Source organism: Scardinius erythrophthalmus (genome assembly GCF_964197995.2).
Source record: "Scardinius erythrophthalmus genome assembly, chromosome: 12".
NCBI lineage: Eukaryota > Metazoa > Chordata > Actinopteri > Cypriniformes > Leuciscidae > Scardinius > Scardinius erythrophthalmus.
In genome coordinates this window covers 17,761,685-17,789,321 of record NC_138232.1, presented here as the reverse complement: position 1 = coordinate 17,789,321, position 27,637 = coordinate 17,761,685, and the positions used below count along the sequence as shown (strand labels likewise).

At 35.9% G+C, this 27,637-nt stretch overlaps 1 protein-coding gene across 19 annotated transcripts in view; it reads left to right on the top strand.

Annotated features, from left to right (window-relative positions):
* The window catches only part of dlg1a (discs large MAGUK scaffold protein 1a), a gene marked incomplete at its 5' end in the record, with an annotated part of 125,356 nt that overhangs the window by 73,387 nt on the left and 24,332 nt on the right, over positions 1 to 27,637 (top strand). For 10 of the 19 annotated variants that reach the window (XM_081380783.1, XM_081380798.1, XM_081380797.1 and 7 more), the window contains 10 exons: positions 5,889 to 5,987; positions 6,428 to 6,481; positions 11,331 to 11,381; positions 11,985 to 12,109; positions 14,513 to 14,682; positions 14,804 to 14,940; positions 15,757 to 15,901; positions 18,794 to 18,920; positions 23,120 to 23,276; positions 23,610 to 23,712. In XM_081380783.1, the coding sequence (XP_081236909.1) occupies positions 5,889 to 5,987; positions 6,428 to 6,481; positions 11,331 to 11,381; positions 11,985 to 12,109; positions 14,513 to 14,682; positions 14,804 to 14,940; positions 15,757 to 15,901; positions 18,794 to 18,920; positions 23,120 to 23,276; positions 23,610 to 23,712 (1,168 nt within the window). The remainder of the gene's footprint in view (positions 1 to 5,888; positions 5,988 to 6,427; positions 6,482 to 11,330; positions 11,382 to 11,984; positions 12,110 to 14,512; positions 14,683 to 14,803; positions 14,941 to 15,756; positions 15,902 to 18,793; positions 18,921 to 23,119; positions 23,277 to 23,609; positions 23,713 to 27,637) is intronic. The other 9 variants (XM_081380789.1, XM_081380790.1, XM_081380785.1 and 6 more) reach the window with 2 other exon arrangements.

Genomic DNA, 27,637 nt, shown 5'->3' with positions numbered 1-27,637 from the left:
AGGATCACTGCACTAATGATAGTAGGATAAAGGATGATTATCTTAATTTATATTCCATAAGACACTGGTTAAATAAACTCTATTTAAAGAATTTGAATTTTTAAGCAATTCAGAGATTACCCTTTTATATAAACCACATATATCGTCCAGCAAGTTTAATGGGATGTTCCATCAAAACCCCATGAGCTTAAATGAATGACCACCATCCAGCTGTCAGCACTGTAGGCTCAAATGAAATAACACAGAACTGTGCAAAAGATCTTACAGTGCAGGTACAAATTGAGATTAGTTTTGAATAATAGTTGTAAAATAAGGTCATAGCGAGACTCTGCTCCGCCATCATATGCCCTGATACACCGCACCGGCCCATTCGCCCGCCCTCTTGCTAAGCATCTAATAGAGATTGCGTTCATCCTCTGTGACCTCTCACTTTGTGACCCGTGTTAATGCTTTGAAAAGCGAATCAGACTACAAAAAGCCTTGTGAATCTCAAACGCTGGATGCAAATCTGCTGTTGTCCAAAGCGCGACACGCAGACCGTCCGGACGCCAATGCTGAAATCAAGAATGGAGCATTGATTATTCATGCCTGCAGAAGAGACTGTGTGCTGTCATGTGCAGTGCCCATTGGAGCTCATTAATTGGTGAGCAAGTGCAGGGGGATGAGAGCGAGTGAGGCTGAAAGAGAGATAGACGGTGAGAGAGGTTGGCAGAAGCGTGGAGCCAGGGGAAAAGGACCAGATTTACAACCACGGTGTGTCCTCTCTTCTTCCCAATTGCTCCGCAAAGTAAACGCGTCACTCTTCAGGCTGCGTTCTCCATCATTTCACCTGGCGCCCACCTGATAGTTTGCCGTGGTGCCCTCTCTGCTTGGAAAACAATGACCACCTATAGCAACAACCATGAATACTGCTGTGGAGCTTACGTGGACTGTCGGACCGGGGTGACGGAGGTGGCCAACTGCAACCATCCCAGAATGCAACAGAGGGTCGGACACGTGCACAGCACGCTGACCCGAACGCCGAGGCAATTGGTGCAACAACCGCAATTCCATCATCATTTTCACCACCATCTGCACCAGCAGAACCAACATCAGCATCAGCAACAGCAGCCTCACCTGTCTCAACCCACCCTGCTCAACTTCCAGCAGACTCACCTGGAGTCCCACAGGGTTCCACAGTACAGCTCCTGCACCCTTCCAGCCTCCACCAAGAGCAGAGGGAAGTTCACCAACCTGAGGGATAGTGTGAAAAAGAGCCCCACCAAAAGCACAGCTAAAGTCAGAGCTTCTTCCAGTGCCTTGTGGCTTGCCAATTCTTGGGGCACGTTTTCATTGGATAAGGTATGTGGGAGTCTTATTGAGAGATGAGAGGTGTTACTGTAGAGTAGTGCACTGGAGGTTGAGCTGTGAGGATGTGAATTTCAGATAATGCTACATTGTTAATCTGAAATGTCTAGTATATTGTGTTGATGATTATATGGTTGTTTCTCAAGATTTATTGTCAGTGGTCAGGGCCTTGCAGACATGATTTTGGAGGTGGAAGTGATATAATGTAAAGATCCAGGATCATGTCATGTATTGAAATTAATTGAGAGACATGAAAAAAAAGAAAAAAAGGTACATATACTACCATTCAAAATTTCCGGGTCGGTCATATTTTTAAAGAAATTAATACTTTTATTCAGCAAGGATGCATTAAATTGTTCAAAAGAGACTATATTTCAACATTGATAATAATAGAATAGAAATGTTTCATGAGCAGCAAATCAGCATTAGAAGGATTTCTGAAGGATCACGTGACACTGAAGATTGGAGTAATGATGCTTATAATTCAGCTTTGCCATCACAGGAATAAATTACATTTTAAAATGTATTTTAAAATTTAATGCTATTTCACAATATTACTGTTTTTGTTGTATTTTTAATGACAATTAATTTTTTATTTTTTTGCCTTGGTAAACATGGAGACTTTTTAAAAGAAAACATTCAAAACCGACCCTTACCAAATGTTTGAACTATAGTGTGTATGTTTTTAATTTATTTTTGATGTAGTTTTTTTAATTGTTGGATCCTAACCAGCAAATTAAAAAAAAAAATTAGGCATATGAGTCAAAATATAATAATAATAATGTTTTGGTCATCATATTGACACATTTTGTAAGCAGTGAACATATTTGAAATCTTTTATACACATTTTACACTATAATGGTTTTTGAAAAGGAATTTTGGGATAAAATCATCAGTATAATATTAATATCTTTTATAAGTACATGATTTATTAAAAAAACTTCAAACATTATATTTTTTTGTATTATGCGGGTATTAAATTGGGGTATGTTTTGGACTGTTATTCATTTGAGACATTGGTGGGAGCTTTAGGCTGAACTCTAAACCAGTCTCTCTGATCAATGCTAATGATTGATTCTAATTTTAACTCTGAAATCACAGGCCGTGACTACTGTACAACCGCCATAATAGCATGCAGTGTAAATAGATTCTTATATAAGTTACTCTGGTCAATTTAGGCAGGACAACATGCGCTCATGTAAAAAGTTGTGACTGAATTGGTGATGTCTTGTGTGCTGTTGTCACTCAAATATAGTACATGCCTTAGTCTCGAGTCTCTGCCATAACCCCGAGTGTGAGGGTTAGTGAAACGGAAACCCTTTCTAATTAGTAGTTGGAGTGATGTGTTTGTTTTTGACTGGGTGAACTGGACTGTTGTAACTGAATATCCGTCTCCTCTGGCTGTGTTGTTGGTGCTTGGACAAGCGCCTGTGGATCAGATCGCTTTTGTTTGGGAACGCTGACACAGACGGGCTGTGTAGAGGGGCCAGTTTCAGCGGATGTCTCCTCACTGACAGCATGGCAACACACACTTTTGCTCCTGTAGAGCTGGAATCTGCTGAACTCCCATAGATATCTGCTTGCGTCAGATCCTCTCTGCATGGTCCACATCATGTAGGCTACATTGTGTTTCTATTTCATTTCTGAATTCATGATTATAGCTTCAATTCTGAAATGAGATCTGTCAATCAAAGTCACTTTGACCATGGAAATATCATGGAAATTTTGAGACAAAAGGGTTTTGAAAACTAACACAGGCTACACAGTACTGTATGTAATGATAGCTACCTTGCTGGCTAGCTGTGTTTCAACACAAAATCTTCCCAACATAAACTTTTGACAATTAACTATCTGTAATACATGCAAGTAAAAGTTGTGTCTTCCATTTAAATTAATTTAACGTTTAGTTTTATCATAATGTAATGGCGTTTATTATATAATTTATTCATTTTGATGTAGTTAAATAGTGGCCAACAAGGCAACTAATTAGTACAGCGCGGCAACGGTTTAACTAAAACGAGGGAACGAATGAATAACATGGCCATAAATGAAAAAGTCATAAATGAAAAAGTCACTACAATATCTTTTAATGTGCTTGACTCTGTACTTCTAGAACCAAAACTGTGGAAAGAATTTCACTGTTCTGTATGGTTGTAAAGCTGGATGGATTTGCATAATTCTTTTTTTTAAAGGGATAGTTCACTTAAAATAAAAACTTTGTTAATTTACTCACCCTCAGGCCATCCAAGATGTAGGTGTCCTTTTTCTTTAGTTGAACAGTAAAGAAGATTTTAAGCTGAAGCCATGGTCCTTTGTGATTCATAAAATGCAAGTCAATGGCTATCACTTTGAGAGTCAAAAAATAGTTACAGGCGAAACAAAATTAGCACCCGTGGCTCCTGGCGATACATTGAGGTCTTATCAAGCGAAACGATCGGTCTGTGCAAGAAACTAAACATTATTTACAACATTATTACCTATATAATCTATAGCCTCTGCATACGGTTCTGAGCTTGTTCATTGCAGTCTGGAGCGCGAGCTAGCGATGTATGCGCGGGAACTCAAACGTTGGGAATCTCTGAAAAGTCTTTCTTCCCGCTTGAGATTGTACAAGCGAATGTAATGTTAATTTTTTATATAGGTTGCGGCATCCAGGATAAGCACAAGAAGCACTTTGATGAACAATACAACGCATGCGTCCTTCCTCTTTGTTGTAAACAAACACAGCGTCAGCTCACGTGTGAGTGAGTTTGCTCCCACACATACTGTACGTCATTATGAGACAGGAAGCTCGCGCTCCAGACCGTTTGCTGAGGCTGTGGATTACAGCTAATAATGTTGTAAATAATTTTCTTGCACAGACCGATCATTTCGCTTCATAAGACCTCAATGTATTGTCAGGAGCCATGGGTATTCATTTTGACTCTAAAAGTAATGGTAGCCATTGACTTGCATTATATGAGGCACCAAGAACCAAGGTTTCAGTTAAAAATCTTCTGTACATTTCTACTGAATAAAAAAGACACCTACATATTGGATGGCCAGAGGGTGAGTAAATAGATTTTTGGGTGAACTATCCCTTGAAAGGAATTGTTGGATTTCCAAATAGAAATTGGTCACAATGCACTTCAGGTTTGCTTTGCAGTTGTTGTAAATTAATGCAGACTGTTTAGTTCAGGTGTGATGTAGTCTGAAGTTTCTCTCGCTGGCACACATTTTCAACCTGCAGAAATAAAAATGACGGCGGCTATTTTCATATTATAAAGGAAGAGCTATTCCTTCTCAGTCCTGCACAACAGGATGCTGATTGCTGGACTGGAGATTTATTTTTAGCCCTGTTGAATCTTAAATCACAGTTACCTTAATGGTTATGTCTAAAGAAAGGTTTGTCCTTCAAGCGAGTCACAAAATAGCATCACAAATCCTTTACATTGATGGGGATTCTATCACAATTTACACTTTTAAAGCTCTTTTGCTAATACTACTGAATACAGTAAATATTACTGTATTGAGTGTTTCATTCCAAAACTGTTTGCTGTTATTGATTTATTTTTTTAGTCTGTGGAAAACAAAAGGAGAATATGATGGTTCTTCAAGTGGTTTTTGAACAGCATTTGTGACCTTGGAGCACAAAACCAGTCACATGGGTCAATTTTATGAAATTTAGATTTATACATCACATGAAAACTGAATAAATAAGCTTTCCGTTGATGTATGGGTTGTTATGATAGGAAAATATTTGGCAGAGGTATATTTGAAAATCTAGAATCTGAGGGTGCAAAAAAATGGAAACATTGAGAAAATCACCTTTAAAGTTGTCCATTTATGTTCGCGATTGTACTGCATTCCCTCACAAAAATAAATGTTTTATATATTTACGGTAGGACATTTACAAAATATCTTCATGGAACATGATCTTTACTTAATATCCTAATGATTTTTGGCATAAAATAAAAATCGATAATTTTGACCCATACAATGTATTTTTGGCTATTGCCACAAATATACCCGTGCAACTTATGACTTGCTTTTTTGATCCAGGGTCACATTTCATAGTGGCCATGTCTTTTTTTTTTTCTTTTTTTTTTAGAATGAAAGTAATCATTATCCACTATGCTTCAAAATTGTCCTTTTGTGTTTCACTGAAAAAAATAACAACAGTAGAATTGAAGTAACATTAGAGTAAATAATGTAAGAGTATTTTAAGTATTTTAAAGCTTATTTATAAGATCTTTTCATTATTAAATTTCTTTTATCTCTTTTTTTCACCCTTTACTATCTATCTTTTATGCTGTGAATAATGTAAATTTAATGTTTTTCAGAGACTTTTGCTAATAAAACAATCAAATTTTGCAGGCTAAAACAGTCATATGATTATTTTTTATTGTATTGTTTCCATTATCTCATCTTCTCCCTCTCTGTTTAGAATTCTGTTCAATATCTGTTTTAATTCGTTTTTTTTTTTTTTAAGAGAATTCGTGAAAATCAGTACTGCTGTGTGTCATCTGGTCTGACCTTTGACCTCCACTGTCATTGTTTAGCAGGCAGATGTCATTCCTCCCTCCGCTCCCATAATCCCTGTGATCCCTATCCCACCCGTCCCAGCCGAGACCACTGCCATTCCAGCACCCACGTCACAGGTCTTTTTTTTCCTCATGTTTTCACTCCACCCACTCAACGATGGTCCTCTTGACTTTAGAGATTACAGAGAGAATGCTATGTTATATTGCTGATGCGCACTTGTACCTCAAAAGCAATTGTGCAAGTGAAGCGTGTGATACATGTTTGCTGAAGGATTAGGTCTGCGCTGGTTTGTTATGCCACTGTATTGCATATTCTGCAATATGTTATGCTGTGTATGGATACAGGCTGTGCTGTCAATCTCTTGCAAATGCCAGAGTAATACTGTATCAGCATGCCAAGAGTAAGTGATGCTTTTTTTATTGGGTCTTTTTCTTATCTTTTTAATAGTTAACTGTTCATTTCACTATTTCATTCTCAGTAGGGACAAGAAGTAATGTGCACAGTTATGGGTCTTGATTCATATCAGCCCGAGTATTAATGAATGTTTCTTTTGCAGGCAAGCCCAGCACCGGTGGTGGTGAACACAGAAAGCCTTGACACCTCACCCTATGTAAGTCCATATGTATGTGATGTATCTCTTCATGTACTGCACTTCGTGATGAGTTAGATTATTGCAGAATGTTGTTAAGTTTAATATTAACTGACTTTAAAGAAAGTCATTTTAGGGTCCTTTTAACTGTCACTACAAAAACAACATTGAATATAGAACTTTTTTCTGAGAAAGTAGTCTCAGAAAAGCTGCATTTATTTCATGAAAAATACAGTAATATTACGAAATAGTATTACAATTAAAAAAAGCGGTTTTCTATTAAAAAGTAATTTGTTCCTATGATGGCAGAGCTGAATTTTTTATCAGCTATTATTTCAGTCTTTAGTGTAACATGATCCTTCAGAAATCATTCTAATATGCTGATTTTGTGCTCAAGAAGTATTTCTTATTATTATCAACGTTGAAAATGGTTGTCCTGCTTAATATTTTTGTAGAAACCCTGATTTACTTTTTTTTAAAGCTTATTTGATTAATAGAAATAAAAACAGCATACATTTACTCAAAATAAAATTTATTTACTGTAACTTTAAATCAATTGACCCCAAACTTATAATATAGTGAGGATGTTTTTTAGCTCCAATATGATGTTCAAAAACCCACAAAAATAAGATGGTGTCCTGTATAATGACAGTAAGGATGCGGATTTAATTGAATCATAGGTCAGAAAACAAGCAAATTAGAGCTGTGCATTATTCTTAGTGTTTTTTTCATTTTCAGTTGAATACCAAACTAGTCTACAAATCGGTTAGAAAATGTTAACTGATTTAATGACTTAAAAACAGAAGGAATGAAATCATCTTTAATCAAAAATATGGTCTCTCCACTTATTCACAGTAAATTAAAGTTTCTGTTTATTCATAAATGTGGAGTCGTTAATATTAAGAAATGTAAAATGTGTAATCTTTTTACAGCATTTAGGAGATAATTTCCTTGTCTTATTATATTTTGAAGTTCCCCTACAGTATATGTGATTTTATGTGTTATGGAGTATCCTTGTTCTAGCTTGCATGTGGATTTAACTGGATTTAGCTTTCCTGTAGCTCAAACAGTAGAGCGTTGGCGGTCATGGGTTCGGTTCCCAGGAAAGCAAGAACTGATAAGAATATAAAAGTGTACCTTGAAATGAATTGTAAGTCGCTTTGGATAAAAGCGTCTGCCAAATGCATAAATGTAAATGTAAAATGTAACTGTGGTTGACATTTATCAGGGACCCATGACAATTCTTCAACCCCATTCTTCTCTTAGTCTCAGCATCTCATAATCCTATACATCCAGAGCCAGAAAGCCTGCTGAGCTGACTTCTGTCATACTTCATTAAGGACTCACTCTGAACACTAGAGTTATCTGAATGAGATAGAGCTAAAGTATATAAAGAAATGACCATGAGGAACTCTTGACTGACCTCATTAAATACTCCACATTATTAGTGCTGGAGCTTCATTCTGTTGCCATGTGGCTTAACATTGCATGTTTCTAAGCCTGTCGGTTGTCTGTAAATGTTTTTATGTGTAGATTGCATTAGTTGTAAATGTTAAAGAAAGTAGATCTGCACTTGAATGTAACACTCACTGTAACAAAAACGTTGCGATTTAGTGAATGACACCCAAAGACAGATTCACCCAATATTAAAGGTTTGGTAGGCAGTTTTGGAGAGGCTAGCAATAGCAAGCTAGCTTTGAAAGCATGAGATCCCACCCTCCCTTAAATGACACTTTTAAACTCTAAAACACATGAACGTACACAGCAGAGGCTGCAATGCGTCACAAGAAGAGAGACGGTGTTTAAATTACCTCATGTTTCAAAGCACATAACATTACAATAATAATGAACGACTAAGACATACAGAGCTCTGACTTGTACCACCTGACTGCTGCAGATTCATTTCGGCGTTGATAGTGTTGACGTAGAAGCGCATAAATTTGAGTCTGAGGACGTGAACAGCTCCGGGTAGAACTTCACTGGTTGCCGTCTTGTAATTACTGTTACGACATGCCATGAACGCAGCATAAGCCCGTTGTTTTGGTTCAGGAGGAACTTTATAAGGCGGCTGCTGTTTGTCTGCGCTGATGACGTGTGATGTCCACGCAAGTATGGAAATACATATGTTGACAGGCAGGGATGACATTGTCAGCCTGAATGCAATGATTGAGCGAACAGTTTTTGGTCCTGAGACTTCCACAGAAGTCACCACTTCTATTATTGATTGCTATCAGGATGTGAAGAGAATTTCAACAAGTATAACAAAGTGTTTATAAAAAAAATTGCCTAGCCTACCTTTAGATATATAGAGTCGGCACTCACCAACAGTAAACAACAAAAAACTTTGACTGTAAAAATAAACACAATACATACTGTAATTGAGGTGAAAACTAGGTCAAATGAGGAATTTGAAGGGTTGTCGTTACAATTTTTGTACATTGTTCTGTATGTTTCGATGTTATCTGGAAAATAACAGAAACCTCCTGAAAAGTGCATGATTTTTCTGCATTGTATTACCCAGTGATAACGCATTTTTGATACCGAGTCTGCCAGCTGTCCAGCTGGTGGATTTATAGTTATCTGGTTTGTGGTATACAAAATCCAAATGGTCTTTTAATAAATAAATGCTGTTAGAATAGGGGTTTCTTCAAAGCAATACAGTATAAAGGCCAATGTTGATGTTGAACAACTCCTTGTGCATGTACTGTACGTCTATTCCTGTTTTGATTGTTCGTTATATTACGTAGATATACTGTAGTAATAGTCTGAAATTGATCGTGTAAATGCCTGTATTGGCTCTTATCCATGTGGCTGGTCGTTTGTGGCCAAACTGGCCATATATGCTGCATGTTATCAGCATCATAGTTTAGCAGTGTTGAAAACCTCTAAATGGTTCCCAAAGAAAAACAACTAAAGGTTATTGCCAATTGAATTACTGTCAACTGTGACAATCTGTTAAATACTATATGTTGTAATGCAAAACTGAAAAGGCCTTTTTGGATATTGTATATCTTTTTAAAACGGATACAAAAACGAAAAGCATTTATGTAATAGCATGAATGTTATTGTAGTATCATGCTGAGAGCTGGTGGCATGATTTGAGTGTAATGCTGTATTGGGCAGTGTCAGTATTGACGTACATCTCTCACTCTCCTTTAAACCCCACCCCCAACACCACTGATTTCACAAACAGATGTTTTCAGCAGCGGTTACAGAAAGAGAGAGCAAAATTTTTAGTATTTAAGGTCTTAAAATGTCATTTAGAAGCTTAAAGCAGAGCCCCCAGAACCACACAAGCGTGTTAATGCTGATTTTTGGCCTGTTTTTATTTATCTCAAGCATTTAGTCCAACAGTTTTCTCTACCTAGGACAGCTATCCAGCCTCATTTAAATGAAACCTCATGTTCAACTCTTCCTGAGTGACGTTTGCTCCATGTACGCACTCTCTCTGGTATCTTTGTCCATATCATGTGAAATTTACTGGGGTTTAATGGGTGTTACATGGTCATGACTTTGTAGAAGTTGAAAGATTGGCTATAGTTTTACACATGTCAGTAGGTGTTTAAGTTACGGTTACTTTTAAAACAGTGTGTTTTAAAGTTTAGTCCTGGTGTGCTTTCATTATAAGTGTCTCTTACTGTGACATTTATTGAGGGACAAGTCTAAATTATTTACTGTGGTAATCAACATTATGCCCCAAATGCTTGTTGATACATCTTAACTCGTGCTGAACCCAGAACATTGAAAACGAGTGGACTGGAGTGCGTGTTGAGCCGACAGCTAGTGTCTGTGTGCTTCATAGATTTGGTTTCTGTGGCCTCTCTGGCTGAAATACCCAGTAATTGGCAAGAGATGTAATGCTGCCTGAGTATTGTAGCGCCAAGAACTGTAGAACCAGTTGAGGTGAAATGGAAGGAGTGGAAAGAGAAAACACTGAGACTTTTCCAAACAGTTTGTTCTTACATAATTAGAGCACTTTCCTAGCAACAACTTTTTATTATATAAGATTATTTTTGCCCATAATCAGTCCCAGATGCAATCTGCAGACAATTTGAGTGGATTTACTATATATGGAACGGAGACTAACACTTATTGGTTGTTGAAAACATAACCAGCGAGGCAAATTATTAAATGAATATTCCTGCTGATGAACAACAAAACATCAGCAATAACACCCTCAGAAAACAAGGTCACTGGTCGGTACCCTTCCATTTAGGTACTAAAATACACATTAAGGTACTAATTCTAAACTTTAAGGTAGGCTACTATGCACTCTTGAGGGGTAAATAAGATACAAGGGTGTAACTGGAAAGTACTGCTTTTTTTACCTTTTCTTTCTGAGAGTAAGAATGAACAGTCCTCTGATCTCTTATTGCTGTTGTTTTCTATGGTGTAATGTTGGTATTATATGTCTGTCTATAATAATCTACAGTATTATATTAGTACATTTGTGCATTTCAATAATAGAATTGTAGGGGAAAAAGCAAGTTTGGTTCCGATTTCTCTTTTTTTTGGTTCCTTAACACTTCATTAGAAAAAATGCAATTTTACTGCCAAATGGTGAGAGAATCAACAAGTAAAAATACTTTAAAACAATTCCTCCAAATGGTGTGTAAAATACTTTTCACAGTCTTTGTGAAAAGGCTGCAATCAGTCGTATAATAACTTGAACTGGCGGACATAATTGTTCATGACACATCTATTTTTGAAAGAAAAACAAAATCTACTAATCACAAAAACTCCTCCTGAATTATAGAAACTTGCAGAACTCATACAATTTTTTTGGGTGACACTAATAGAGGAGGGCATATGCTCATGTTGATATATTTTGACATTGTATATTGACAAAAATCTTTCGGTTAACTTTCAGGTGAATGGAACAGAAGCTGATTATGAATATGAAGAGATTACACTTGAACGGGTAAGATTGCAGTGACTGAAAAAAAAACCTGGCAGAAATCGCTTACAATGTCAGTAGGATTTACAGTACAATATTTAAAGGTATATGTTATTTTTATGGAGGCTATGAATAAACTGCATAATGATTGTGCAGTGAAAAGAGAGTTTTCATGCTCAGGGTTTTAAATTGCCACTCAAATGTTAACAGAAAAAAGCTTGAATTACAGTGTTAGGACAATACAGAATTTATTACATTTAATTTCTACTTGGGCTTTTTTAACATTTGAAAGTTGTACAGGATATGTTAACTAACATGAACTAACAATGAACATTTATAATACTACATTTATAAATAAACATAAATAAGTTTGGAAAAAACTATTCATTAATTCATGAACCCTAATACTATAACTAATGTAAACGTATAGATCATCATTATACTGTACTGAATTGAATGAATGTATATCTGAATCAAATTAACAGATCAACTGGCCGTAACATTTGCATGCACATTTGATTTCGCTTTGTATTTAATAATGTCATTATGCTTAAAGGTCTATTTTTTTTCTTTGGTTGACATTTTCTCCTTTTTGTTCTGACATGTTTTTTTCCCCCCTCCCTACAGGGGAACTCGGGCCTGGGTTTCAGTATTGCAGGCGGTACCGATAACCCCCACATTGGCGAGGACCCAAGCATCTTTATCACCAAGATCATCCCAGGAGGAGCTGCCGCACAGGATGGCAGACTCAGGTCAGAGAATATGTTATTACCCCCAAAGGACAAGTTCATAAGAATGTCTCCTTAGGCCTGTTACACATCGCACACATAAGCAGTGCATATTTATTTCTGAGCTGGTATGAACAGGTTACAGGATAAGTATAAGTAGCACAGTTATGTGTAGCTGAAGTAGCACTTTCGACTGCTAAACCTGCCACACGTAGAGTGCTGAATTCAGCAGAAAACATTGAAAATGCAGTAAAATGTATCATCAAAATCTTTTGCAATCTGCTAAGCACAGAGGATGCTAGCATACCAGACCACGTTCCCTCGGGCAGCGCCTAGTGGTTCTGTCAGAGCGTCGTACAAGCTCAAATTCAAACACCTTTACACTGTCACACTCACTTTTTTCACTTACAGAAATAAAGTTCTGCACTTATACTTCTGCTCTAGGGTGAAAATTTAAAATAGTTACAATTTAACATAACTGTTTAATTGTAATACATTCGGCAGTCATTACTCCAGTCTTCAACATCACTTGATCCTACAGAAATCATTCTGATATGCTGATTTGATGCTCATGTAACTTTTCTTATTATTATCAAGATTGAAAACAGTTGTGCTGCTTAATATTTTTGCGGAAAACTTGTGTGTAAAATGGGCGAGATCCACAGAATAAAGGGAGAAAATGTCTTCTTGTGCCTTTGGATGTCAGAATTAAAATGCAAAAAAAGATTTAATTTTTAAAGAATTATGTCGTGGAAGATGCCCCTTGAAGCTAAACGCAGACGTTTAGGGTTGCAAGCCAAAAAATTGACCGACTGGATTGAAACATGCAAAGATTATTCTACTGTTAAAGCATGAATTTGTTGTAAGCAATAGATCTGCATAAAATTCATATATGCAGTGCTTAGGGGCCATAATGTATTAGTTCTACAGTTACAGCATGAAATATCTAAACCTATAACATTTTTCATTTGTCTATCTCACAATTTTGCAAAATCTACTGAACAGTAAATCTGACTTAATCCAGATTAAGTTGTTTCATAGGGTATTGTCACTTGGCATGTTTGGTTCGATTAAAACGAACTCTGGTGCGATTGCTCTTCATTTGCATAAGTGACTACGTTTACATGCATCCAATAACCCGTTCAAAACCGGAATATTAGCAATAACCCGGTCGCGCACGGCCATGTAAACACCGGCAAAAACCCGAATATGCTAGCAGATAGCACCGACTATTTGATGTGCATTTTACATCTGGAAGACGTATTTTTAAGAGTGTTTGCACATCTGCAATACGTCTATAGGACGTTTCCTGTCAGATGTCAAATAGACGTTTAGACGTTTGCCAATTGATTACAAATTCCATGTATACAGGACTAACTATCTCTGCTCACGCTTGTAAACGGGTTATTCCGAATGTTTCAGAAACCCAAATAGTGACCTTAACCCGACCATAACCCGAATATTGACAGCTTGTAAACGTAGTCAGTGTGAACTCTGCCATCCAAACCCATCTTTTGGCGCTGACAAGATGGGTCTCGGTCCACTTCCAAACAAACTCTGGTGTGGTTCGAATGAAAAATGAACACAACACATACAAAAGACACACATATGTACGCACATACATGTACAACGAGCGCATTTATCCCAATGCACAGCATTGTTTTGGATATTGGGAAAATTCGGTCTCGAAATATACATCATAAAAGCCGACCAATCAGGTTGTGAATGTATCCCTATGCCTTTAGGTTCGGTATCTATAGGTTCGGTGTTAACAATGCCAATGTGAACGCTAAACAGACCAGGACAAAAACTATTTTTTTTGGTCCAGACCGAACTAAAAGTGTGAACACACACATAGTCTTCCCTAACTCTGGGCTTTGGGTTTAATTAAAATGAATAACCACATTGACCTTAATTATGATTCCCCTCCTCATGTAAATTTAAATGGTAACACTTTACAATACGGTTTCACTTGTTAACATTAGTTAACACTAAGATTAATAATTGTTGTTCAATGTTAGTTCATGCGTTAACTATTGTTAACAAATGAGACCTTTTTGCAAAGTGTTACCATTTAAATCTGATCCTCCTCTTCCTTAAGTTGTTTACTGGAAAAGTTTGTATTAGTTGTCTTTTGGTTTACTCTTATACGTAATGTCTGTTTACTCAGCGTGTAACCCGGAAATCACATTATTTTCTGTATAGAACTGCATCCCTGTTAGTGTGAAACCAGAACGCAGTTGTGCTGATGCTTCTCTTACATGCAGATTTTGTCTGTGGTGTAAAACAATGATAGATCTTTTTGTTTATACACAAATGTATTGTTTTGATTGCTTGTAAGTACTTTAAATGGCTATTAATCACTGTGATTTATAGCGGTTTCTTTTGACTGTTTAGTCAGTGTTCTCCCTCTTTTTCTGTGTACAGAGTTAATGACTCTATACTGCGGGTAAATGATGTAGACGTGAGAGACGTAACTCACAGCAATGCTGTGGAGGCTCTGAAGGAGGCAGGCTGCATTGTCAGACTGTACGTAAGAAGAAGAAAAGCCGTCTCAGAAAAAGTCATGGATGTAAAGCTGGTAAAAGGTCCTAAAGGTAAAGCCATTTCTCATCTAAAGATTACAAAATAAAAGCCTGCTATGTCTTTTTGTGTGATCACTATAGTTCACGTTAGGAAATGGTTCAGCAAATGGTTTACTCTGACCTCTGTTGACAGGTCTAGGTTTCAGTATAGCTGGAGGAGTTGGGAACCAACATATTCCTGGGGACAACAGTATTTATATCACCAAAATCATTGAGGGAGGAGCTGCCCACAAAGATGGAAGGCTGCAGATTGGGGATAAACTTCTGGCTGTAAGTAATTTATCATCTTCACCTTATTTAATGAGATGTACAACCTATTAATTTAGAGCTCCTGCAATTGACTTTTAGTCCTAAATATTCTGTTACATTTTTTTTGGGGCAAATACGCTGTAGAGGAACAATTGCATCTGACACACTAATCATTGTTAATGAATCACAACTTAAATTTAGTCATCATCAGGTAAAATGACCTTCGATTGGTCCTCTTCTGTCAGTTAAATATTATCGTTCCCTGGCTTATTAAATTATAAGGCATTCTTGTTTTATGTCTTGCTTTTCAAAAGTTTGGAATCAATAAGATTTTTTCAAATAAATTCAAACTTTTATTCTGCAAAGATGCATTAAATTGATCAAAAGTGACAATAGAGAATTTGTTACAATTATATATACAATTATATATACAATTACATATTCTATTTCAAATAAATGCGCTTTTGAACTTTGTTCATCAAAAAAAAAAAAAAAAAATCCTGAAAAAATATATCATGGTTTCCACAAAAATATTAAGCTGTACAATGGTTTTCAACATTGATATAAGTAATATTTCTTAAACACCTAATCAATGATTTCTGAAGGATCATGTGACACTGAAGACTGGAGTAATGATGCTGAAAATTCAGCTTTACCACCACAGGAATAAATTGCATTTATTAAACAGAAAACCGCTTTTATTTTTGCAGTTTTTACTGTATATTTGATAACATAAATGCAGCCTTGATGAGCATACAAGACCAATTTCAAAGACATCTTACTGACTCCACACTTGTGTAGTGTGTGTGTTGCATCTGATACATTCATCTTTTACAGGTGAATGCTGCTTGCCTTGAAGACGTCACTCATGAAGATGCCGTGACTGCCTTGAAAAACACCCCTGATGTCGTCTATTTAAAAGTGGCGAAACCTACTAGTGTCTTTATGAATGATAGTTACGTTCCTCCCGATGTCACCAGCTGTAAGTAAGCTTATCCTGAAACATACTGTATTCTTCTAACTTTTTTTTTAGACAATGTCTATTACTTACATAGGAAGACAAGTAAATGCATGGGGATGTTGTCAGTATGGTCAGAGAGTTAACAAACTTGCCAGGCACTTTGCCTCAGTTCTGTGGTCTTTTGTTGGTGTCCCATGCTCACAAATGGCTTAAATCCCACCTCAAATCCGCTATAGACTGCACTTTCTACTGATGGGGGCAGCAACTCATGAGGACGGCCAGTAAAATTGACTGTGCAAAGTGCTGAGTGATGACAGTTGATAATGTAGCACCTTGGTGTTGTTCCAGTGGCAGGCCAGATCCCCCAGCATTAGATCCTGAGAAAGGAAGCTGTCGTTAGGGCTTAAAGGCATGAAGGACAAAAGCACATTTAATCATGAAGTGCATCACGTGGCCAGCTCCCCTATCCGACAAATCCAGCATCAGTATATGTAAAAATCAGTGCGTGTGTGTGTGCAAGTGTTGCAGAGGGAGTTTTGAAGCCATGTAAGGATATCTGCACATGAAGACATGCGCGTCATGCGAGTGTGCACAATGTGATTTCTTTTTTTTTTCTTTTTTTTTCTCGGAAGGCGTAAACAGAACAATTTCATTAGTGATCTCATTTCATTATATCTGTCATCCAGTCAGGCAATGCGTAGGGCTTTGACACGTGAAGGACTGTTTGATGAGAATTAAATAAATGGGTTGTCGATGTCTGCAGTTAGTAATTGCCCAGTGAGTACCCTTGACTTTATTACACTTTACATCTGACACAGTGAAATAAGGACACATCTTTTATAGTAGGGACATCAATTATGGAGACTTAAAAGGATTTTGTTTGCACAAAATGACATTTCTGCCACCCTCATGTCCATTCATTTACATTTATGCATTTGGAAGATGCTTCTTTCCGATATAATTGCACTAAGATATACATGTATCAGTTTATGGATTCATTGGAAATCAAACTTAAGACCTTGCTAGCAGCATTCTGTAGTCAGTCTAATGTTTAAGCTACTAAAATGCCCATGTTATTTTGATAATTTTATTTTAATGTGTCCTCCTTAAAGTTTAATTACACAACTAAGTAATGAGTAATATTAATTAACAACATGTACATAGGGTTTTGTTTAGTGTTAGTTGCTTTTAACTATGTATACTGCAGTAAATACATGTGGCGTACTGTAATAAGGACACATAAAAATAGAAAATTGATACCGTTATTTTTTTTTTATGTGGAAAGCAACGAGATTTTTGAAGAATCTTTGCTGCTCTTTTTCATTCAAGAACATTTGGTTGCACTTTATGTTAAAGGAGAACTCCGGTCAATTTTAACATTGAGCTCATTTTTTTGTACATTTGGAGTGGTCAATACAGAGAACAACAACAAAAATCGGTGTTGCCTACACCGTGTTATCCTCTTTTTAAAATTTGCACCCTGTTGACTTCAATGGGGCAAGTTTTAAACCTGCTTTTAGCCTCTTAACATCCTTGATGTTTCATTACAAGTGCACAGGTCATGTGAGTGATTCCTTCGGGGTGAACGCGGGTTAATCTGACTGCAGTAGATGTGAAAGATATGAATAAAAATGATGTTTATTCAGCCAGCGCACATACCTGTATTTTCTTCCTGTTTTCGGTCGAAGGCCACAGTAATCGATTGTCGAGTTCACGCGCGTGATCATAGGTACTAAACCTATGCGCGTGAACTCGACAATCGATAACTGTGGCCTTCGACCGAAAACAGGAAGAAAATACAGGTGCAAATTTTAAAAAGAGGATAACACGGTGTAGGCAACACCGATTTTTGTTGTTGTTCTCTGTACTGACAGCACTCCAAATGTACAAAAAAATGAGCTCAATGTTAAAATTGACCGGAGTTCTCCTTTAAGGTGTCCTTGTTACAGTGTAATTATACAAGTACTGAGTAATATTAATTAATTATGTGTTCTTATGCAGGTTTAGGGTTAGGATTATGTTTGTTGTAGGGTTAGTTCCATGTAATTATGCATGATTTATAGTTATTACTATAGTAACTACATGTAACGTGTAACTAACAGGTTATAAAAAAAATGTCTGAAGCCAAACAATAGCTTTGTTTGAGGACCAGCCTGACATTTTGTTAAATATTCAATGCTCTCTTCACCAAATCTCTGAAAAATGTATGCGTTGGTGCATTTTCTCAAGGTTTAATATCATTTCTGCCAAACGGTATCGTGTCGTAACCAAATGGCCTACCAGAATAAGTAAAATGGAGAATGAGATTTAACAACTTTGTCTGTTCCGCACACAAAGCTATTGTACAGTATGTTTTCAAAAGTTTGAATACAGCTCACAAGTCACATGGACTGATTTTATGGGTTCTTTTGGTCCTTTTTGGAGCTTAATGTGATGTGGATCTTTCTATTCATCAGAGAATCCTGAAAAAGTGTTTTCAACATTGACAATAAAACTAAATGTTTCTTGAGCACTAAATCAGCATATTAGAATAATTTCTGAAGGATCATGTGACACTGAAGACCATTCCCATTTCCATCACAGGAATGAATTACAGTACATTTTAAAATAAGATAACATAACATTCAACATAAAAAAAAAAAAATCTGACCTAGACTTGTGACCAGCAGTGTTTGGAAGAGAGGTAATGTACTAGGAAGAAGTAGTAGTTTGTGCTTAAAGCACAAAGAGAGTAAGATTTTAACATCCTTACTTGGAGTACTTTTACACACCAACTATTTTCAGCAATTTTAGTCTTTGGAAAGTCTGTAAATGTAATTTTTCACATTAATACATATGACCTCTTAGAACATTGTCAAATGAGTTTTCATCATTGCATCAATAACATTGTATCTTTGTGTTTTGGATTTTCAGCCTATTCCCAGCACATGGAGAACCATATCAGCACCCAAAGCTATCTAAGTCAGCCATTAACCCCCGCCACCCCATCTCGGTACTCTCCTATCTCAAAAGGCATGCTGGGAGATGATGAGATTACAAGGTGAGCCTTTGCCCTCCCGATTTCTTTGTCTTCCTAATCATGACTTTTGCCGTGCTGTAACATTTGATGGCTTCGGGTTCAGAGGCCATCTGTGCAGTTCCTATTGTGCGTTACGATTCCTTGCCCTTGCGAAGTGAAATGATCGCTTATTTCAAGTGAAAGTTAATACAGATCATGACTAACTATTTCTATACAGTCTTATCCTTTGATTTCACTCGCTCTAATTTTTTCTCACTCTTTCACGCTTTCTGATGCTTCTTTTCTCTGTATCACCCTCCTGGAATTTGGAAGATAATGCTATATAAGTTTCATTACATGTTTCTTGGTGTAAAGACAGCTCCATAATTCTGGTGTAGGTACTGTATGAGAATAGCTTTTCTCTACACATAAGATAAGCCACCAAAGGTTAATGGCATTCTTAGTACATATTTTATCTCTGCATAATGGTTCATGGCTTTATATACTACAAAACAGACTACATAAAACTCTACACTCACACACAACTATTCACATTAGTTTTAGATGAGTTATTAGTTGGTATGTCCTCATTCTGCTGAAAGGAAATCATCTTGATTTAGGGATTATTCCCTTTATCTCCAGTTACTGAGGTACAAAATGTTTTGTTATGAATACCCTTATGATAAATATTGAGCACAGAAATGTCTTAATTTTTACTCAATTTCCAGTAGCAGTGCACACCTATAACCGTCAGTGTAGTTTAGTAGAATTAAAAATTCAATTAATCCAATATGTGTGTGTGTTGCTATAAACTACCAGTCATAAGTTTGGTTTCTGTAAGACTTTTTAAATGTTTTTGTAAGAAGTCTCTTATGCTCACCAAGACTGCATTTATTTTGATTAGAAATACAGAATGATAAATATATATTGTGAAATATTTTTACAATGTAAATCTTGTAACTCTTTTCAGCTATAATATATTTCAAAGTTTTATTTATGATTGCCAAGCTGAATTTTCAGCAGCCATTGCTCCAGTCTTCAAGTCCCCCTGTAGTCAATAATTTGATCCCTTAAAACTCATCTTTGATCACCAAAATTAGATATTTAAGTTTTTTTCTTATGAAAAAAAAGCTTGAATGTAACTCTACACCCTTGCTTCATTTAATATACGTGGAACCATGAATATACAAATTAGTCTCCGCCTCCTCTCAATCATACAAGCTCAGAATAGCTGATCCACATGCTCAACTTTACTGTAGTTAACGCTACACGATGGCAAGTGGTTGGCAAATTCAGCCATATGCCGCATGTTTGAATGCAACTGAATTCAGAAGAAGTGGACGAGTGAGTTATACAGGCTCGCATACAAGCCGATGTATCAGAAGGGTAAAGTGTTTTATGTACCGCTCTCTATGACGTCGGACACATAACGGTAATTAATATGTTTAGCCTTTTGCTTGACTACGTTATCAATATGCTAATAATGTGTTGTTAATGTTACAAAAAACATGTTCCCGTTCACCATCTCAGAGCCAGACAGCTGCCTTCTAAAAATTAGCATCCTTAGAAACACTTTGAACAATTTAGAACATCAGTGGAGAAAGGCAAATAGTTCATCATAACATCGTAATATACATAATTCACATGCTATATTGCTAAATATTCCCGATTTTTCATATCAACAGAAAAACATACCGGGATAACCTGGCTTTTCTTGAGACCCCCCTGCTTCACAGCATAATTAATGATGTGCTGAAGCCCGCCCGCATGTTGATGTGATTCATTACAAGTACAACATATTTGTGACGTAAAGAACACCAGCGATTTCAAACCGTGTTTATGAGACTGTCTTTGGTTCACTGCAGTTTTAATGAGAAAATACTCAGCAATGGTGTTGACTTGCTTTTCACCACAGGGGGTCTTTCAGTGTCACATGATCCATCAGAATTCATTCTAATATGCAGATTTTGATCACAGGAAATATTTCATACTGCAAAACTCCCATAAATTCAAAGTGAATAATCTCATCATATCCATGTCTGAATTGTAAACTCGCTTGTCTCACTTTTGCAAAGGAAAGTTTAGGTTTTTTAAATCATTTGTAAAATATTACAAGAATTCGAGTGCTGTTATTTACTCTGTTATTCAGAGCAGAAGGTCTTTTTGACTGCAAGCCTTTTGAATTTTCCAGTTGGTCATGACAATTTCTACCTGATAAATTTTTTTACAGCTTGGCATAACTAACAAAAGTATGTTCATTATAAAAATGACCATAGAGTTATACAATTTTATTCCTTTTGCAGGTCTAGAAATCACATTTTTAATTGTAGACTACCTAATATTTCCAAACAGTGAGAACCCTGGTTTTTCAAAGTATAGAAAAGAAAAAACAGTTGTTAAGGTGACGTAAAATAAGAAATATATTTTCGTTTTATAATTGTTTTTAACTTATTTTAATGCTTTCTCTTATTTTCAATCATTTTAAGTCCTCTTGAGAACCACTGATGTAGGGCATTCACAAGGACACATGCATATTAGGGACATATGGCAGATCACTCACAGTGTTTGTTGGACAGTTTTAAATGTCCTCTGGAGAGCTGTTGAAGATATCACTTCATTTAGAAAAAAGCCTCTTTGCTGTGTCCTGTTCTTTCTCATTCACCTGATTTGTTTGCTCATTTCGTAAGAGTTGTTGTCAGTAGCGACTCGCGAGTGGTATTACGAGAGAGAGAGAGAGAGAGACTGTGCAGATGATCTTGGCCAGACCACCATATATTTTATCCAGTAGAGAACAGTAGATACTTATCAAGGACACACACACATACTGACTGGTGTGCTTTACCATATTTAATCCCCTTTAATCATGGGGATTTATTTCCCATTGGAAGAATTCGCCAAATACGTCATATTGATGTTAAAAACAAACAGCCTTTTACGTCATAAGCTGGCGTCATGATATGACCAACCAATCTGTGAAGTCAACTTTGGCAAATCTGATAAGCTTTGAATTAAGACTTAATTCTACAGGATGGGTATGAAAATACACTGTTTTATAACTGAGATTTGTCAATGTCACTCAGTTTCTCTACTGAACCGTTGTTCTTAGAGTTTTAAGGGTTAAAAGACAGGTCTGTAGCCATGTTGAGTGAGGGTTTGTTTGAAAACGTGCGAATGCTACCGAGCCAGTGATTTGAGGCTGTGCTGCCATCTACAGACTACTAGATGCATGCTTCACAAATATGCTGTATATTTGGCAAACTAATATTCATTTGGTAAAGGTAATTTCTTCAGCACTGGCACCAAAAATACTGCTGAACACTTTTATGTCAGGCTCCCTGTTTGGCTGATCAGGATGATCAAATATTTTGAAAGCACCACATCACATTTACATACAATTTGAACTTCAGATAAAAGTAAAAATGTGATGCATGCACCTTTGCAAATTGTAAGAGCATGTATCTCTCTTGTGTAGTTCATATTTTGTACACTAGAGGGAGATCTGGTCAAATTGATTTTATTTTCTTATTTTTCTGGGATGGCAAATAAATAATGTAAGAGGATGTGTGTGTAAAAAAAATAATTATAATTATATAGATAGATAGATAGATAGATAGATAGATAGATAGATAGATAGATAGATAGATAGATAGATAGATAGATAGATAGATAGATAGATAGATAGATAGATAGATAGATAGATAGATAGATAGATAGATGGATATTTGAAACGTGTATGTATATATGTATGTATGTATATGAAGAGTTCAGATGCAAAAGCCTCTAAGTGCAATCTGAAATTTTCTTCTAGAATGATCATTTTTATCAAGCTTGTATATTTAAGTTCAATAATTTCACTTAAATGGCAATGCAAATTACCTATTAATTGTCATTTAAGTGAAATTACTTAACTTAAATATACAATCTTTATAAAAATGATCATTCTAGAAGAAAATTTCAGATTGCACTTAGAGGCTTTTGCATCTGAACTCTTCATATATATATATTACAATTGTTTATATTTTATTTGATTTCAGATTTTTTTTGTAATAGGTTTTTTTTTTTCCCTCTCGTGTACATGCACGCTTGTGTATGTGTATGTGTATGTGTATGTGTATGTGTATGTGCGTATGCGTATGCGTGTGTATGTCTGTCACTTTTGTAAGCATTGTAATATTTATTTAAGCATGCTTTCCTGAACCTCTCACTCAAATCAGCTAATAAATGCTGGTTTTGTTTTTTAGGGAGCCTAGGAAAATAGTCCTGCACAGGGGCACCACAGGACTAGGCTTCAACATTGTAGGAGGAGAAGATGGAGAGGGAATCTTCATCTCCTTCATATTAGCAGGAGGGCCTGCAGACCTGTGCGGAGAATTGAGGAAAGGAGACCGTATCATTTCTGTAAGAAGAACGTCGCATTACCAGCAATTGTTGCTCATTTTTACTCATTATCAATCTTACAGAAATGTTTTATTTTTATTTATTTATTTACCATTTCAGCGAAACATTGATTTAAAAAAGTGAATTGCAGAATGTCTTTATATTTGGTATATCCCTATTTTTTTTTTATCCCAGCAGCACTCAAGCTGCATAAACTTTACAGTAATAGTTCTCCAGGTTTACAGTAGATTTTAAATTCTAAATGAGCATTTCAGGCTATTGGACCCCACTGGCTGTGCTTGGAATCAGTGGTTATTTGTGGTACACATCATTAATATTGTATGTTTGTTGCAGGTAAATGGGGTGGACCTCCGCAGTGCAACGCATGAACAGGCGGCTGCAGCGCTGAAGAACGCTGGACAGACTGTCACCATCGTAGCTCAGTACAGACCTGAAGGTACAGACCTGGCCTTTACTAATATGACAACGTCAATCCTTTTGTTTATTTCAACTGATAATAAGCATCTGTTGTGTTTCATTACACTTCCTCTAAATGTGCACTTAATTCAAGCCTTAACCTTAATTAACTTTCTTTTATACTAATTAATTTCCTCACTCTGCCTCAGATTGGTGTTTACCCAAATCTCCCCTGCTATTTGCATACAGATTTTAAAATCAAACTCTAAATTGCTGAGCGTTTAGCTGAAGAACTTGATTGGATGCAGCATGGCCTGAATACTACAAATGCTTATTTGTTCACAACTGGGCAGAGCAGAAAGCCATTTCATGCATGGTGGACTGTGATAATGGGAAGAAAGTCAAGTGGCAGTGACACTGTGGATTTGATAGACAACCTGTCATTTGTATTGTGTGCAGGATTATTTGATAACCTCTTGAAATCTGCTCCTATGAAGTAATTGTAGTTGTGAATACTGGTGTCCACTGAATTCTCAACTTAATAGTTGTTCTTTAAACCCAGCTGTAGTGTGTATTTATAGTCAACATGAAATGCCATTCGCAACCCATTACTTTTATTTGACCCATTTACTTTCATAATCTGAAAGGGATACTCCACTGTTTTTTCATATTAAACTGTTATTCCCTTAACTAAGACGAGTTGATACATACCTCTCTCATCTCAGTGCGTGCACTTAATTGCTCTGGCGTGCGGTGACACTCTAATGGCACTTAGCTTAGCCCAGTATATTCAATGGTATCTAACTGCAATGAATTTAGAAGTGACCAAACACATCAACGTTTTCCCTATTTAAAAACAGTTACACGAGTAGTTATACAACCAAGTATGGTGACACAAAATAAAACGTGGCGCTTTTCTAAGCGGGTTAAAAAGGATAACTATAATGTATGGCGGAATAGCACTTTTGGGAGTAGTTCGACTCGGCGCAGTAAAAAGTCACGCCTGATCCTGGATAGAATTGGACTTTATATCTCACAATTCTGAGAAAAGATGTCAGAATTGCGAGATATAAACTCGCAATTGCGTGTTATAAAGTCAGAATTGCGAGATATAAAGTCGCAATTGCGAGAAAAAAAAGTCAGAATTCTGACTTTATAACACCCAATTCTGACTTTATATCTCGCAATTCTGACTTTATAACACGCAATTGCGACTTTATTTCACGCAATTCTGACTTTATATCTCCCAATTCTGAGAAATAAAGTCAGAATTGCTAGATGTGAACTCGCAATTGTGAGATACAAAGTCGCAATTATCTTTTAAAATGTTTTATTTTGTGGAGGAAACAAGCTTCCATACCGTACTGCACCAAATACACTACTGTTCAAAAGAAACTTTAGGGTTGATAAGGTTTTTTTTTTTTTTTTTTATGCTCACTAAGGCTGTATTATTTTGCTCGAAATACAGTATAAACAGTAATTTTGTGAAATATTATAACAATTTAAAGTACCATTTTTCCATTTTAATACATTCTACATTTTATTTTTTCTCTACTAATGGCAAAACTTGAATTTGTGACTTCAGTCTTCAGGGTCACATGATCCTTCAGAAATCATTCTAATATGCTGATTTAGTGCTCAAGGAACATTTCTTTGATGAATAAAAAGAACAGCATATTTTTTTTAAATAGATATATTTTAGACTATTATAAATATATTGTCCCTTTTGAACAATTAAATGTGTCCTTGTTGAATAAAAGTATTAATTTCTTGAAAACAACAACAACAACAACAACAACTTACTGACCCCAAAGTTTTGAAATCAAGTCAGTTATAATTTCATGTTGATTTTAAATTGTCAACATGCACATGTAATGCCCAGTTCGCTGTATGATGTTGTGGTCGTGACTCAGAGCATCTTGGCTTCTTCATCCTGAGGTTCAGACTCCAGCCTGCCCGTCCTTTCTTTCGGCTCGGCAGGCCTGGCTGCAGTGTTTATTAAAATACCAATGGGGTGTTGATGACCCTCAGAGCTTTGGCTGGAGATAGTTTGAGAGGGTCTAAATTAAGATTCTGAACAGGTCTGTGCGTGTATGTGTGATCCGAGCTTCTTTCACACCCCTAGTGAGCATATGTGTGACTATGTAGCATTTTCTCTGTTTGGTGAAAGCTGTTGTCTTAGCGTGGCTCCTGTGCCTGGCTTCCTGTCCCTGTCACGCTCCTCCGTTCATGGCCAGCACAGAGCATCTCTGCCCTTCAGATTGGCTTTCACTAGCACAACGTTTCAATCTGTAATAGTTACAAGAAGTTAAAACATGCTTGAAAGATGCTTCTTGTAACATATTAAAATGCTAGGAACATGTTAACAGCATATTAAAACATGTTAGCAATATGCTTGTTAGAAACAAGTTTTATAAGCAAAAATGTATATATTCTTTATAATTTCTTATTCCTTACTTTTGTTTTATAATTTGAAATAGTACCTGGGCATTTTTACAGATTTTGTTAGACTTACCCAAATTTAATTTAACACACTTTACAGTTAATTAATATTTCTTTTTTTTTTGCATTACAGTAATTATGTTGGCTTGACAGTGTGCTGAAACGTGATACAAACAAGCTAGCAACATGCTAAAACATTATCAAGTGCTAAAACATGTTAGCAACATGTTACAATGTGATATTGTTTAAACATGCTAGAAACATGTTAAAATAAGTTTGAAAGATGTCAGTAACATGTTAAATTTTGTGTTAATACAAGCTAGCAACAAGTTAAAACATGCTAGAAAGATGCTAGTAACATGTTAAATTATGTGTTAATACAAGCTAGCAACAAGTTAAAACATGCTAGAAAGATGCTAGTAACATGTTAAATTATGTGTTAATACAAGCAAGCAACAAGTTAAAACATGCTAGAAAGATGCTAGTAACATGTTAAATTATGTGTTAATACAAGCAAGCAGCAAGTTAAAACATGCTAGAAAGATGCTAGTAACATACTAAAATGCTAGAAATATGTTAACAGCATATTAAAACATGTTAGCAACATGTTAGAAACATGTTTTATTACCAAAAAAGTATGTATTATTTATACTTTATTACTTTTGTTTTTGATTTGAAATATTACCATTTTTACAGATTTTGTTAGACTTACCCAAATTTAATTTAACACACTTTACAGTTGAATTAATATTTCTTTTTTTTTGCATTACAGTAATTATGTTGGCTTGACAGTGTGCTGAAACGTGATACAAACAAGCTAGCAACATGCTAAAACATTATCAAGCGCTAAAACATGTTAGCAACATGTTACAATGTGATATTGTTTAAACATGCTAGAAACATGTTAAAATAAGTTTGAAAGATGCCAGTAACATGTTAAAATATGTGTTAATACAAGCTAGCAACAAGTTAAAACATGCTAGAAAGATGCTAGTAACATGTTAAATTATGTGTTAATACAAGCTAGCAACAAGTTAAAACATGCTAGAAAGATGCTAGTAACATGTTAAATTATGTGTTAATACAAGCTAGCAACAAGTTAAAACATGCTAGAAAGATGCTAGTAACATGTTAAATTATGTGTTAATACAAGCAAGCAGCAAGTTAAAACATGCTAGAAAGATGCTAGTAACATACTAAAATGCTAGAAATATGTTAACAGCATATTAAAACATGTTAGCAACATGTTAGAAACATGTTTTATTACCAAAAAAGTATGTATTATTTATACTTTATTACTTTTGTTTTTGATTTGAAATATTACCATTTTTACAGATTTTGTTAGACTTACCCAAATTTAATTTAACACACTTTACAGTTGAATTAATATTTCTTTTTTTTTGCATTACAGTAATTATGTTGGCTTGACAGTGTGCTGAAACGTGATACAAACAAGCTAGCAACATGCTAAAACATTATCAAGCGCTAAAACATGTTAGCAACATGTTACAATGTGATATTGT